Source organism: Salvia splendens, chromosome 16 (assembly GCF_004379255.2).
Source record: "Salvia splendens isolate huo1 chromosome 16, SspV2, whole genome shotgun sequence".
Lineage (NCBI taxonomy): Eukaryota > Viridiplantae > Streptophyta > Magnoliopsida > Lamiales > Lamiaceae > Salvia > Salvia splendens.
In genome coordinates, this window is record NC_056047.1 from 3,417,879 (window position 1) to 3,432,519 (window position 14,641).

At 35.3% G+C, this 14,641-nt stretch overlaps 3 protein-coding genes across 3 annotated transcripts; 1 reads left to right on the forward strand and 2 right to left on the reverse strand.

Moving 5' to 3' along the window:
- Nucleotides 1–32: 32 nt before the first annotated feature.
- Nucleotides 33–2,256, reverse strand: LOC121771517 (myb protein-like). Its single transcript, XM_042168317.1, has 3 exons — nt 1,709–2,256; nt 1,471–1,597; nt 33–368 (listed from the first exon to the last, which is right to left on the reverse strand). The coding sequence occupies exons 1-3, from the start codon at nt 2,254–2,256 to the stop codon at nt 33–35; spliced, it is 1,011 nt and encodes a 336-aa protein (XP_042024251.1).
- Nucleotides 2,257–6,341: 4,085 nt separating this feature from the next.
- Nucleotides 6,342–8,288, forward strand: LOC121772678. Its single transcript, XM_042169871.1, has 3 exons — nt 6,342–6,772; nt 7,617–7,690; nt 7,872–8,288. The coding sequence occupies exons 1-3, from the start codon at nt 6,569–6,571 to the stop codon at nt 7,948–7,950; spliced, it is 357 nt and encodes a 118-aa protein (XP_042025805.1). The 5' UTR covers nt 6,342–6,568; the 3' UTR covers nt 7,951–8,288.
- Nucleotides 8,289–9,128: 840 nt separating this feature from the next.
- Nucleotides 9,129–14,125, reverse strand: LOC121771748 (ATP-dependent RNA helicase-like protein DB10). The gene is made up of 9 exons (XM_042168610.1): nt 13,925–14,125; nt 13,120–13,442; nt 12,799–12,939; nt 12,271–12,339; nt 11,508–11,777; nt 10,890–11,240; nt 10,492–10,769; nt 9,734–10,096; nt 9,129–9,630 (listed from the first exon to the last, which is right to left on the reverse strand). Exons 2-9 carry the CDS (start codon nt 13,417–13,419, stop codon nt 9,396–9,398), a joined length of 2,007 nt encoding a protein of 668 aa, XP_042024544.1. The 5' UTR covers nt 13,420–13,442; nt 13,925–14,125; the 3' UTR covers nt 9,129–9,395.
- Nucleotides 14,126–14,641: the final 516 nt, after the last annotated feature.

Genomic DNA, 14,641 nt, shown 5'->3' on the forward strand with positions numbered 1-14,641 from the left:
CAAAAAGAAAATGGAAAAGGAAAATGAAAGCCTCAAATATAGCCACAAGAGAGCATCTCCATGAAGTCCATCTCCTTCTGGATATCAAACTGCGTGTGCAAAGAGAAGGTTTCTTCATCGGGTGTGGGGGCCGGAGAGGGTGTCTTGGCCTCGTCGATGAGGGTTCTTATGTAGTTCTGCAGAGGGGTGGAGGCGTTCTTGGAATTGGCTGATGAGGAAAGTTGCCTCCTCTTCGTCGCATTCCAATGATTCTTTATCGTATTCTCACTCCTCCCGGGCAAGCTCCGTGCAATCTCTGCCCATCGATTGCCTAGCTTTCGATGGGCAGAGATCAGAATCTGGTCTTCTTCCTCCGACCACCGGTCTTTCTGCAAAATATATGTATCTTGTCAAACATTTGAGAGAGAGAGAGAGAAGGGTGATTAATGTGTTCGTATAGTATATTTGATGGTAAGTGTGTTTAATTAGCTTTTAAGATTTGATATAGGTTGTGGTTTATGATTTAATTATAGATGCATATAGTGAATAATTGAGTGTGCAAATATTGATGAGATGATGGCATGGGTATTGTGCATTTTTGTGTTATGTTATGTGCGTGTATCGTGCGCTTGAGAAATAAATATGATATTGAAATGGAGAAGTAGGAAAAAGTTTTAGAATAAAAAGATGAATCGGGACATCCATGCAAAGTTGGCAAAAATTAAATCAGGGACTTAGTTACTATATTGCTATTTTATACTATATGTTACCAAAGAAGAAAATTCATAAATTATGAGATTTTTAAGCATGAAATGTTGGTAAGTATAAAAGTATATATGGTAGATTATTTTATGCACGGTATACATGCAATGCATGTGTTTCCTAATAGTTATTACGCGTTAAGAGGTATCTTGAAATTGAAATGCAAAAATGATCATATAGACAAATTATAACTCTTCTAGTAAATATCTAAAATGAAAAATACGCATATATATATAGTTGCCTTTACGTATGCACAACACTCCAATTTTAATTAATTTGTTTGGCATATTTCACACATTTACTTATACATAATATATTAAACTATCAAAATATAAATTTATTTTAATATATTATTAGAAATATAAAAATTAATTAAATTAATAATAATAATAATAATCTATAAATATAATTTATTACTAAATTATTAATAATATATAACAAATGTTATTAAATATATATGTGTGTGTGTATAAAAAGTACAATGGTAAGCCGCAAAAATGAGCTTTTGAAATCGTTGAAATATCTTTAAACGTCAGTTTCAACTCTGATTTTAATATTTTATAAAGCACGCCTCAGGGAACAGATTTTGTAAAGCAATTCTATCACTTCCTCATCCCTAATCATCCTTGTACGTAATAAATAATAAAAATAAAATACTAAATAAAAAGGAATAAAAATGCATAAAAGGAAGAAAATAATGCAAATATAGAAGCAAAGCAAAAAAAAAACCTTAATATTTGGTTTCAAATGGTTGAGCCATCTCTCCCTACATTGCTTCCCAATTCTTCCCGGAAGCAATTGAGCAATTGAAGACCATTTTCTCTCACCAAACTTCTCTACTAATTCCACCAGCAGCCTACAAAATATAAATATGAAAAAATTATAAAAATAATAATTTAATTAAACAAGCACACAAGTGAAAAATCAAGAATATAACAAAAAATAAAAAATAAAAAAAATAATCTACCCATCTTCTTCAGGATTCCATTGGCCTTTGATGATATCAGATTTTTTATCAACAACTCTTTTCCTTTTGTTTTGATTTTTTCCATCATTAACACCTCCTTTGAGATGAACTCCTTCATCATCTTCTCCTTCTGCAAAATTGCTTCCCTGCAAATTATATTCATTAAAATGCTGGCTTGTCTGAAACTGATGATGAGGATCTACTGCTGTCTGAATAGATTCGGAAGGCTCGAGAGATCGAAGAGAATGAGAGCTATGCATGTAAGAATTTTGAGAAGAAAGAGAGGGGAATTCTTGGTTGAGTCTGAGGAAGGAATGAGCTTGAAACGGATCGAAGGGATCTTGAAAAGACGGGAAACAAATCGAGTTGTCGAATGGGAAGTAATCGAGAGTGTTGTTAGTGAAGAATCTGTTCGAGGAAGACGAGGACGAAGAGGAGGAAGCAGCAGCGGCGGCGAAACCCTCTTCCATTTTTGGAATGTAGGGATTGGCTTCGAAGGTTTTTGAGTACATTGAAAAATTCTCTCGATTAATGGTGTCGAAATCCATTAGAAATGCAGAGAGAGAGAGAGAGGTGAGAGTAGGGTTGGAGTGAAATGTGCAGTGTGATGTGGCTTTATTAGGGTATTAACGATGGGGTTTTATATATGGTGAAAATTGTAAATATTCCAAATTGGAAAAGGTGGTTGATAAACTCGTGGTTTAGCAAGTATTTTGGATGTTTAACGTGAACATTTCAGTGTTTTTGTAGCATACTACTTGAGTTTACATCCATTATCCACTACATAAGTGTTTTGACGAGTTTGTCGAGTGTTTGGAGCTAAAACATGTGAAAATGACTTGAAAACGAGCTTGAAGGAAGACGAAGACAATGATTTTAGAGGATTCCAGAGAAAACGCCCGACCGGGCGTTTTGGTCGTGAACTCCAGAAAGTTCGCCCGACCGGGCGTTTTGGCGACTTAAAATCGCCCGGCCGGGCGATGTGTTCTGCGAGATTGAATTGCTATTATTTCCGCCCCGGGTATAAAAGGAGACCTAGGTTTTCGACCTCAACACATCATACACGCCCAACTGCAGTTCTTGAAGGTTTTGAGAGCGGATTTGTGAGACAAGGAGTTCCAATCTTCAACAAGATTGAAGACGAAGACGAATTGCCATTCAATCCATTCTTGGGAGTATTTTCATTGGTTTTCATGTTTAATTCAATGACTATGGATTATTTTTATGTTTTTGAGTTGGATATGAGTAGCTAAATCCTTTGTAGAGTTTTGGTGAAGACTACAATGAATACTTGTGATTGATTCAATAGCTTTTGATTACCTATGCTCTTGTGATTATTTTGTTTCATTCTTGTGCCTTTCAATTCAATTGCCTAGCTACCAATTGGATATATTAACCTAGTTTGGAGTAATCGAGAGATACCTATTTAGGATTGATAAAAGAATGAACAACACCTAGATAATTTGCATTCGAGAGAAGTAATTCTAGGGTGAGGACTTGAATCTTTTGAGTATAGGAGTTAATTGTGAAGTATTAGAAGGAGACTTCAGTATTAATAGTTAATCAACGGGTAGAGTGCACTCGAGAGGGGGCTTAGCCTAGAATAGCGATTGTCCTTCTAATCCTAGAGACTTCAACGGGTAATCAAAGTTGTTGAGTTGTTTACATTGTGGGGATTGTAGTCGGATCCAAAGCTCTACCTCGTTCTCTTATTTGAAACTTTATCTTTTGTCTCTTATTTTACTTTGCTTATGTTCATTAGTTATTTACCAAAACCAAACCTTTGTTTTGTCTAGATAGTAGTTGAAATCGGTCTGTGGTACTTGAGTTTACACATTTTGTCTTTGTGGGATACGATACTCTTGCTTGCTTTGTGCTACATTAGCCTCGTACACTTGCGGGAATTTCTTATGTTAAAATAAGTTGAGTCAGTGGTGAAGGAGGAAAAATGGAAGATTGGGAGTAACTATGAGTTTCTATTTCTAAGAGATGAAAATTGTGAATATATTTATGGTTAAGGGTTCTATTTTTATAGCCCTTTCAGCTTGCAATTTTTTATGGTTAGGGAGTAGGGACACAATAAAAAAAATTTCCTTCAATATGTATTCCTCGTAACTATATACATTAGTATTGATTTATACAAAACAAAAATTTATCAATATTAATTTTTATTACTACTTTTAATTAATCATTTTTTCTCAAAAAATCCATTTTTTAATTTTTGTACAGTTAATAAATAATTTAATTTTAATTAAAAAATTCCTACACCTAAAAAATCTGATATACGAATGATTTGTTTTCAAATGCGACTTATAAGATAAGCCATTAAATTTATGGGATCATTTTTTCTTTATTTTAATGTGTACACTTTTTATTAAACTTAAAATATTTACAAATTTAAACTAGAGAGAAAAATTGAAAAAATGGAATATGTGAAAAAAAATACGTCTTAAAACGATTAAATAAAAAGTAAAAATAAAAGATGGAAAAAGTAAATATTTTCGAGGATCGGAGATGGCATAATTAATACTCCTATAATATTTGATGTCTTTTTATGGATTTTGCTCGGAGTGATTTGATTGTGACCGGTCAATATTATATTATGTGATTTTATACTCCCTCCGTCCATGAAAAATAGGGCAAATTTACTATTTTTGGTTGTCCATGAAAAATAAGGCACATTCAAAAAAAGAAAGTTTTCAACAACTTCCCTCTTACTTTTTTCCATTCTCTCTTACTAATAATATGGACCTCACATTTCACTCTCTTATTTTTTTCTCTTCTCTCTTACTTTACCAATTTTATATTAAAACCCATGTCATTCACAAAGTGCCCTATTTTTCGTAGACAGAGTGAGTAAGTAATGTAGGGATAGGGATCCTCTGTTGTGCTAAAATGCAAAGCAAGGGCAGCTGCCTCTCACAAGAAAATAAAATAATCAAATAAATTAAATTAGTATAGTATTATGTTAATGGTTTGTGAGAAGCAGCAGCCCTTGCTGTGAGGATCCTAACCCGTAATGTAGAGATAATGGTGAAAACCGTAACTATAAGATTTTTTTTCTTTGCATATGTTCAAGTAAGGTGGATGGAATGACGATTCTATTACTAAAGGAATATAAATTTAAATATGATAATGTATAATAGTGAGATGTGATGAATATTGATATTTTTTACTATATACATTACATGTTTTTTCAAAATGATTTAACTAATGTAAATATAATATCTTTTGTCCCTATAGATATAGTAATGAGATAATTGTGTGACTGATATTAAAGGTTTCTTTCTTTCATAAGTTATATGATGGATAGATAATTGTGAGACTGATTAGTATAAATTTTTAATGTGGTGGATGGAATGATTATTTTATGACTATTTCATAAATTTAATTAAAAAAACAATAATGCAGAATGCAGTATGCATAGGTAAATATTAAGCGTAGATATCTAAAAAAATTTAAAAAGAAAGCAAAGTGTAATGCATTACATTTCCTTGAATTATATAGTATATACTATTAGTATTTACTTTATAATTTTGCCTTTTCCCTCCAACCATTAGATTGGAAGTTTGAGGCTGTTAGTGCGCGAGTGATTTTTTAGCTCTAATTTCTAATTGATGGGTTGTTTAATTATGTTTATGTCTAATTAACATAATTAATCGCCATTTAAGTTGGGAAAACTTAAATTGAGCTATGACTCTTCAAATGAGCATTAACAATAGTAATAATTCTTAAATTGAGCTATTGACTCTTCAAATGATGGCATTAATAATAGCAATAGTTGACCTATGGGCACAAATTAAATTCTGAACTTTCTTCTTTGACCCTTTTCTCCCATGAACTTTGTAGTATTTATTTAATCACACTATATATCATTCTTTAATTGGAAAATTGTTGAAATTGTTCTTGCTTTTGGCTATTTAATCACACTATATATCATTCTTTAATTAAAAAAAGTCATAATTTGTCTATCTTTCATTTGTACGGGCAATAATTACGATCATATCTCAAACATCTAATAAGTCAATATTCGTCGAATAGTTACCAATATTCGGTCATATCTATACTTATCTCTAATGAAATACTCTAGCATATTACCTATTTCTAAGTCATACTATATTAATAGCTACATTGATTCATGATAACTTGACAAATGAAGCGATCTTTGTATGGAGCAACACATCTTTCAAATTTCCTCCTACCAACCACTAAAACATTTCTCAAGATTTGTAGGTTAATATTTTTGGTTAATTCAATAAAAAAAAACTGTATGTCCAAATAGAAGGGTTATAGGTTAAATAAAAAATGAATGAATTTTCTTAAATAAAAAAGAAATCCAGTGTGTAGGCCTCCCAGAAGGTAAAGATGAGAAAAGACCTCTAATTAGTAATTATGATGATTAATAGTCCGTAAATAATGTAGGTATGAAATGTCATCAATACTATCTATTACCAATTTTTACTATACTTTAATAATAAGAGCTACCATTTTCATTTGGATAACTGTAATGTAATTTTTATATTTCATTACAGTTGGTACAAAATTTAAAATCCCAAAAAAACCGCTGGGCCCATTTATAAACCCAATATAGCAATTAAATATGGCCCAATACTATATTGCGATTGTAGGGTTAAGCAGGCGGCGCATTCCTCTCCATTCGCTTCTGATTCCTCCCAAACCATACTTGTACTCTTCTTCAACAAAATTCGACCATAATTCTTTCCTTTTTGATAATCACCAGTAACGCCATTTCACTCTAGAAACCTACTTCTCCTTCATCCAAAGAAGCGCATTTGGCGTTGGTGCTGATGATTCGGGTGAGTTTATAGACGCTGATATTCAGGGTGTTGGTCCATTTCGATGCTAAGATACGGCTTCCGGCGTCTGGCCCACTCATTGGCTCAACCTGCGCCGTTGGCGACTGCCATCAACCACCATTTCAGTGTCACATTGCCGCCGCTTGTTTTACCGGAAAATCATGACGAAAATATTAGTGGATCTCATTTTACCGATTCGCCCTTTTCCGGCGGAGCTATGGAGCTGATGGCGGTCCCCAAGAGGAAGGTCGATTTTACTTTCATATTCCTAATTTATTGCTCAATTCTTTGTATTTCAAATAAGCTACAAAGTTTTAGTACTAGTTTTTTTCTTTTTAGATTTTTTTGCTGGCTCAAGGTTTAGCGTTTTAGAGAACATACGGAGAAATGAATTTATTGAAATTTGCATATTCAATGTTACTATCAGTTCGTGATATGCTTGAGTGAAAACAGTTCTTGTTTGGTGAAAAATGTTATGAACGTGTTAAGTTATGCTAGCTTTCATTTGTTTTCATTCCCAATCTTGTTCATGGTCGGATTTGGATCAGCGAAATGCAAAATGTTCTTAGGTGCATTATCAATTTTGAGTTGTGTTTTTATCCTGATTGTGGGGCATCAGCTGTAGCATCTTTGTAAAAATTTGATTTCTGGCTGTACATGTCTCTAATGTGAATCTGAAATACTCTCTATTGTACTAAAAGTTTGTCGGAACTTTTGAAGAATGAGTTCTTAAGCAATTGATAGGTAGTTTGTATTGGAAGTGGCATTAAAAACTTATGTCATGTCTTGGGGCTATCGTTGCAGCCATTTACAGTTCACATTCATATGCCCTGGATCTAGTCCTGTAGTGGGGAATTGAGTACTTAATTTAAATACTTATCTCTTTATCCATTTCCTCTCATTTTCTTTTGCTAGCCCTCCGGGCTGAATGCAAACCCACAGCTTCATCTTTGGTACCTTTGTGCCTCATTGATCTGGTTTTAGAAGAGATTGTAAATTTCTTGTCTTTTTCCCCTTTGGCCTTCATGATTGCATATTATGTCATTTACAACCCTCAACAATGATTCTTGAACATGAAATTCTTTCTCCAGGTTTCTCCACACAGGAGAGGTATTAGAAATGGACCAAAGGCTTTGAAACCTGTCCCAGTAATAATCAAGTGCAAGTAAGTTGGTTCTTTCCATCATTGTGGCGGTCTCTACTTTTGTAGAAGTTTCTTCTTGTGGAATTGAACTTCAGCTAAGCTCAATTAAGAATAGTGGCAATGGGTTTCCCATCGTTGTTAGGAGATTTGATTATCCTCTGTATTGCTTCTTCGTAGTGATTGAATGTTAAAATCTTGGCAGGGTGTGCGGCCGTGTCAAGCTACCTCACTTCTTCTGTTGCAGCGGGATCAAGCCAAATTCTGAAGAAAACAACAATTAGAAATAACTGCCTTATGTGTTCTTGATCTGCTGCACAAATTGAAGTTTATAAGAGGAAATTTGATCTGCTGAGCACGTCGTCTCTTAGATTTGTCTGTGATCATTTTTATCAGATTATGTACTCTTCTTTGCTTGCTTTTTCTACTTCTTTTGGTAGACATTTTGCAGTTGTTGATCAGGATGAGGTTCTCTGCTCAGTGCTGAATAATGCTCATGTTAAATTTTGGGCGCTGTGTTCTGATTTTTAGAGTTATATTTTATTGCTGCTGATAGATATTGGATAATTATTGTATTTCATTTATTTTGGTTTTAACTATCCTATGTCGTGTGTGCTATAAACTATTTTACCAAATGATACGATGAAATTAATTACTGTGTTTTGTATAGATCGAAAGTATCTTAAATAAACATAATTACAAGTTCCACAACGGTACAAACTCCAGTAATAATTGCAATTTGCAATGAACACTCCTAAAATATACTTAAAGAATATAAATTTAATTGCATATGATATCAGTATTTTTTTTATAATTTTGTTTGTTCCCTTCAAACCATTAGATTGGTAGTTTGAGGGTGCTAGTGTGCGAGTGATTTTTTTAAGCTCTAATTTCTAATTGATGGGTTAAATTATGTTTATGTCTAATTAACATAATTAATCGTGATTTAAGTTGGAAAACTTAAATTGAGCTATGACTTTTCAAATGAGCATTAACTATTAACTCTTCAAATTATGGTATTAATAATAGCAATAATTGAGCTATGGGCACATTAAAATCTGAACTTTCTTCTTAGACCCGTTTCTCTTAGGAATTTTGTAGTACTAGTATTTATCTAATCACATTATATATCTTTCTTTAATTGAAAAATTGTTGAAATTATTCTTGCTTTTGGCTATTTTTAGTAAACAATGGTGGTTTGAAGTGTGTTATAATAACATCATTAACAGTATAACATAAAATTGTTGAAATTAAACTCTGAACTTAATTCTTTGACCCCTTTCTCCTAGTAATTTTGTAGTATCTATCTAATTTATTAAGAACAATTACCATTTTTTTACTATACTTTAATAATAAGAGCTGCCATTTTCATTTGGATAACTGTAATTTTTATGCAGAATAACAATCGACTTGTAAGAAAAATGTCACTTTTGCAATAACATACAGAGATAGAGCTGTCGGATAAGAATATATTGGAACAGAATTGCAGTCTAAAAATATATTATCAGTACAACACAAATTGTGGCAAAATTGGTCACCCTAAATGTTCTCTTTACTGGACATTTCAAGGGGAGAAAGTGTATTGCATTAATTACTAATAAATCAGATTAAATCACTCTCCATCGCCACACCATCTACAAACACTATATAGTAAACTGATCCTCGAATTCGGAGATTTTAAGGAGCCTCTAGCCTCGAGGTACCGTGCCCTTGTTGGTTTTCTTATAATTTACTTGTAATCCTTGTTACCATAAGAAGAGGGCCGAGTGCTCTTGGATGGAAATCTCTCCATGCTACGACTACGGCTTCGAGGCTTTTCCCCCCATCCTGAAATCTTTCTGGGGCTTCTGCTACGACTTCTGCCTCTACTCTTTGGAGCAGTGATTGTGTTCTCATGGAAGCTCCTCTGATGGAAGCTTCCAGTGCCATTTGTATCGTATCCGTTAGAGAATCCATTGACATGTCTGCAAGTATAAACGGACGATCTTAGACTACAGAAATAAAGGCAGAGGGAAAAAGACCCATGCATTACTCCATAGTACTAATAGGGAAGGAAAGATCATTTACCTATCACGGCCACCAGCCCTATCTTGGGATGATGGCATTCCCCAACCACCTCTTCCCCCATCCCGTCCACTTTGAGTAGAACCGAAACGCCCGCCACCGCGACCTCCATCACGGCCGCCAGGGCCTGAGCCCCACTGACGCCTTGTTCTCCCCATTCCACCACCACGTGAGGCCATGTCACGGAGTTCGCTGGGCACACGCTGACTAGCACCTTCCAGGAGTTTGATAAGCTCTGAAGCATGTTTTGCATCCTGCTCACAAAAGAAAGTGTATGCCACACCAGTGGCACCAGCCCGGCCAGTTCTTCCGATTCTGTGAACATAGTCCTCAACTCCTGTAGGGAAGTCATAGTTCAAAACCACCCTGAGAGAGACAACACAAACATATAAGACAAATCACAATAGCTAACATATAATGTAAAACTAAATTGTTTATTATTGCAAAAGAAATCGTTACACTGTTCCCATGTTATATATAGCAATAGCCTAATGCAATGATGCATAAACGGTTATACAACACAGAGAGTGTGGAGTTATAGAAAATCAGAGCTGTGGCAACTAATGATCACATGGCTATATTCTAGTCATCATATCATAGATTAATTGATCAACATAAGAGAGAAAAAGAGGATAATGTCCGGAACACACAAAGAAACTCCTAAAAACAGAATTTGGTAAGCATCTCAAGGTATAGCTAACCCAAAGCAAAGGAGAATCATGCCTGTTTTATAAAATCTAAAGTCAATTTCAGATACCAACCTTATATCCTTAATGTCCAGCCCACGGGCAGCAACGTCAGTGGCCACAAGCACTGGGGATCTTCCAGTGCGAAACTGATTCAGCACATAATCCCTCTCGCCCTGAGATTTATCTCCATGAATAGCAGCTGCTCCGAATTGCCGGGTCAGATTACCTGCTAGCTGATCACACATTTTCTTTGTAGAGCAGAAAATTATTATCTTTGACCCAGGTTCTTGAGATCTCAATATCTGTTCTAGGCGCCTGCGTTTGTCCATTGGCGACAGAACTTCAACATGCTGTTAAAAAGGACAAAACTCTACATTAATTAATAGATGTCAAAACAAGTATTGGCATATATTTCCTGTCTTCATATGAAATGGTATTGAAGAAAACCAGGTGATGATTCTTTTATGTACCTGAGTAATTGCTTTGTTAGCAACGAGCTCATCAACATTTCCAATGTTAACCTGTACAGGACTAACTAGCAAATCAGAAGCAATTCTGCGCACCTCCTTGGGCCAGGTTGCCGTGTACATCAGAGTTTGTCTACGAACAGGGACCTCCGCCACAATCTTTCTTATCTGAGGTTCAAAACCCATGTCCAGCATCCTGTCTGCTTCATCCAATACCAAATATGAGACCTGCTGGAGGCTTATCCTTCTCATCTCCAGAATGTCATTCAATCGACCAGGAGTTGCCACGACCACATCAACACCTCTGTCTATGTCTCTCAATTGCGGACCCTTAGGTGCACCTCCATATAAACACTTCAAGAGACAGATCAAAATTGAATTCAGAAAGAAGCTAAAAGAGACATAAATCAAAAGACTCAAAACCTCCGATTGTTGAATGGCAGCCATTTAGAACCAACATCAAATATCGACAGAATAATCAGATTAGCTTTCAGAAGGAAAAGCCATTCACAAACACCATTTGGTCAGTCATCTTTCTCAAGGTTAACCAGAAAAGAGGTGATAAGAAACTTCATATGGAATATGAAGACCGCTATAAGAAAGGCATTGCTAAAGCTATACCGTGCACGATATATTGGATGACCTTCCAAACTTGACAGCTTCATCTTGTATCTGAGTAGCCAACTCTCTTGTTGGCGACAACACCAAAACTGTTGGACCTAATCTTGGGTTATTACGCCTTTGTTTCAGATGAATAAATCCAGGAATCAGGTAGCCCAAGGTTTTCCCGGAGCCTGTCTTGGCAATCGCTACTATATCACGACCTTTTATAGCAATGGGCCATGACTGTGCCTGAATTGGAGTAGGAGAAGAAAAACCAGCATGTTGCACCTGTAATGGAAAGAAAACAACCACAGCCTCATAAGCTTATGTGATGCTTCAAAATTTCAGATGGGGTTTCTTTTGTAGTACTAAGCAAGTGGTGAAGAAAATAAGAAGCATCATCCTCCCAAGAGTCGGGCACTGCTTGCAGAAGCAAGCAATTAGGAGGACACATCTTCTATTCGGACCAAGGGGCAGACAGAATTACTGCCCATAGAAGTCCCAGCCAAGCTTGGATGATTCGGAAAGCCCCTCACATAGATTGGTCCATCAATAAGGGTGCTCCAAATACATGCAAGCCCAGGGAGGCACAGCGTACGACATTTGGCTCCTCCTGGAGCAAATATCGCACCTGCGACAAAAGTACAACCGGGAAAGGTTCTTAATCTCCAAAATGAGCCTCCAGTAGTACTTGAATGTTGCAGAAGGTTAATTCATGCAAAATTTTACTAGAATATATCTTTAACACTGTCAGATTCAACATATTAATTTAATCTCATACCTCCCTAAGAATCTCTGAAGCAAATCCAGTGGCTTCAAATGAGGTGAATGGTGGAGGTACATTGTCACCCTATCCAAATTTAGAGAAAGAATACAGTTAAAATTTACAGTGGATTAATACAGAAACTAAAAGATCAGACACACATAAAAGAACATAAAGGGAAACAAATAGGTAAAAAAAACAAGTAATCGAAACATGCCACAACAGAGACAAAAATGTTTGAACAGTATTTAAAAATATCAAAGACTAGAGTAGAGTAATTTTGTAGGCTAAAGGAGCCCAACTCGATGACTCATTCTCATTTTAACAGCACAGAAGACTGGAAGAAGATGGAGCACAACAATGGACATTGAGCACACTAAAACAAGTTTACCATGACTCATCATATTCTATTCACTTTAGTTTTATAAAAAATTGTATGTTCAACTTTAGCAGACAGACAAGGAGTTAACTACATTATGATGATATTTTTATACAGAATTTGGACAAAGAATAGAAATCGACTGCACAAGATAAATAGATACTTACAGTCACAGAAATTTCATGACGACGGCGGTAGGCTTCAGCGGACACCATACCTTCTGCACCATTGGAAGTAAGAGGACCATATCCAACAGAGGCTTTTACCTCTACATCAATCTGTGAATAATCTGATCTGTTTGTGACGTCCTAGTACAAAGTAGTGAAAAAAACCAAGTGAGTACATCTATTGACTTAGTTTACTTATCATGGACATGGGCTAAGATGCCAATCAACCCAGAGGAAGGACCACTTGAGGTTGTAGTAAATGCATCCATATGAATTAAGAAGCTTAATATATATACTCTATAAAAGCACCACTTGGGTCACCTGGTAAGCTACTGGTACAGAAGCCTTTGTTGATCCATTGCTAGCTCTGGGGTATCTGTCATCATTATCATTTGCATTATATCGTCCCTGGGGCGACTTTTGAACCGATGAGCTCAAAGATTTATGAGCTGGGGTATAGCTTGTGTGACCGGGGACAACAGGTTTCTCGTATTGGGTTATATTGGTCTCTGGATTCCAATAGTAAACATATCCAGTCTTATCATCAACCAAACCCTTCCATGGTTTTGGGAGCGCAGGGTCCTCAGGTGCATAGCTTATACCAGCTGCAGCTGCTGCCATATCAAAGCTTCCTTATTGAGTATCTGGAACAAAGATAGCAAAGAGGAGCAAGAGAAATCAGAAATGTGAAGGAAAATAAGTTCACCAGACTCTCGTTAGTTTTTAGTCAGTAATCAATATTAAACCAGAACTGCAACTGCGTTAGTTGAAATGAATTGCAAGTGACTACCAAAATAAAAGTCCATACTATGCTTAATACTTGAAAGAAGTATTTCAAGCCATACATGATTTGGAAACTGAAACTAGGGCAAATGTCTCAAACTTGTACTAAAACATGGCCGTACAAAGAGGTGAAACCATTTCTAAATACACGAAGTATTTTAGTAAAGCATAATTCACCCACAAAATTCTGATAGGAAACCCTAATCAAATTACTAGAACAATACCAACAAAATAACACGAAATTCGCAACCACCGCACCTAGATCTATAAAGTAAACGCAAATTCGCAGCTGAAATAATCCATATTAAGCAGCTAAATTTAGGTCAAGGATAGAGAAATTTACCGCGCGAATTTTTTCAGAATAAGGAAACAGAACAGCTCTTCTGCACCACACAGAGACTCCCTTGCTCTCTCCCTCTCTTTCTCTCTATATATCTCTTCTCTCTCAGTTGTTCACAAATAGGTGAACGTGGGTTAGAGAGAGAAAGCGAGAGATCTACGCTTCAAATAAACCAGAAGCGTAGGCGAGCGAAGGGAGGGGAGAGAGAAGAGAAAGATTACTTATATATGGGAAATAAAAGGTTTAGGTGGTACGGTGTATGCGTATTAATTTGTATTTCTGACTTTTCAAAATTATAGTTCAAATTAATAATCATTTACTTTATTTATTTCTCTTGTTTTTTTCTTTTTCTCGAGTGTGTGTAATAAAATAAAAGTTTTTAACTAAATCAATTCATAGCACCGCAAAAGGATTGTAAATGACTTCTTTCTTGTTTATATGTTGAATAATGCTATGCGGTCATATTATGGTCAGACATAAATTAATTAAATAATAAAAGAAATTGATTTTTTTTCAATTTTTTGGTTTAATACTACTTGATTTTACCTTTATAGCATCTTCATTATATATTGCTCAACATGTTAGTGTTGCTCTTTCGTAGTTTTTGCTCAACTTATTACTACTGTCATTTCTTGATTGTTGTTCAACGTATACACTAATTCGTGATATTAATGTGTTTTACGTAATGGAATTCAAAGATAAGTATCAACTCACAAGTCC

Excerpts from the sequence above, each read along its gene's own strand:
- LOC121771517 (XM_042168317.1), bottom strand. The coding sequence starts at position 2,256 with ATGGATTTCGACACCATTAATCGAGAGAATTTTTCAATGTACTCAAAA. Across the intron at positions 1,598-1,708 it reads TGGAATCCTGAAGAAGATGG|GCTGCTGGTGGAATTAGTAG; the intron begins GTAGATTATTTT and ends TATATTTTGTAG. Across the intron at positions 369-1,470 it reads ATTTGAAACCAAATATTAAG|AAAGACCGGTGGTCGGAGGA; the intron begins GTTTTTTTTTTG and ends TATATTTTGCAG.
- LOC121772678 (XM_042169871.1), top strand. The coding sequence starts at position 6,569 with ATGCTAAGATACGGCTTCCGGCGTCTGGCCCACTCATTGGCTCAACCT. Across the intron at positions 6,773-7,616 it reads TGGCGGTCCCCAAGAGGAAG|GTTTCTCCACACAGGAGAGG; the intron begins GTCGATTTTACT and ends TTCTTTCTCCAG. Across the intron at positions 7,691-7,871 it reads CCAGTAATAATCAAGTGCAA|GGTGTGCGGCCGTGTCAAGC; the intron begins GTAAGTTGGTTC and ends AAATCTTGGCAG.
- LOC121771748 (XM_042168610.1), bottom strand. The coding sequence starts at position 13,419 with ATGGCAGCAGCTGCAGCTGGTATAAGCTATGCACCTGAGGACCCTGCG. Across the intron at positions 11,778-12,270 it reads CTTCAGAGATTCTTAGGGAG|GTGCAACATGCTGGTTTTTC; the intron begins GTATGAGATTAA and ends TTTCCATTACAG. Across the intron at positions 9,631-9,733 it reads AGGGCTGGTGGCCGTGATAG|ACATGTCAATGGATTCTCTA; the intron begins GTAAATGATCTT and ends TTATACTTGCAG.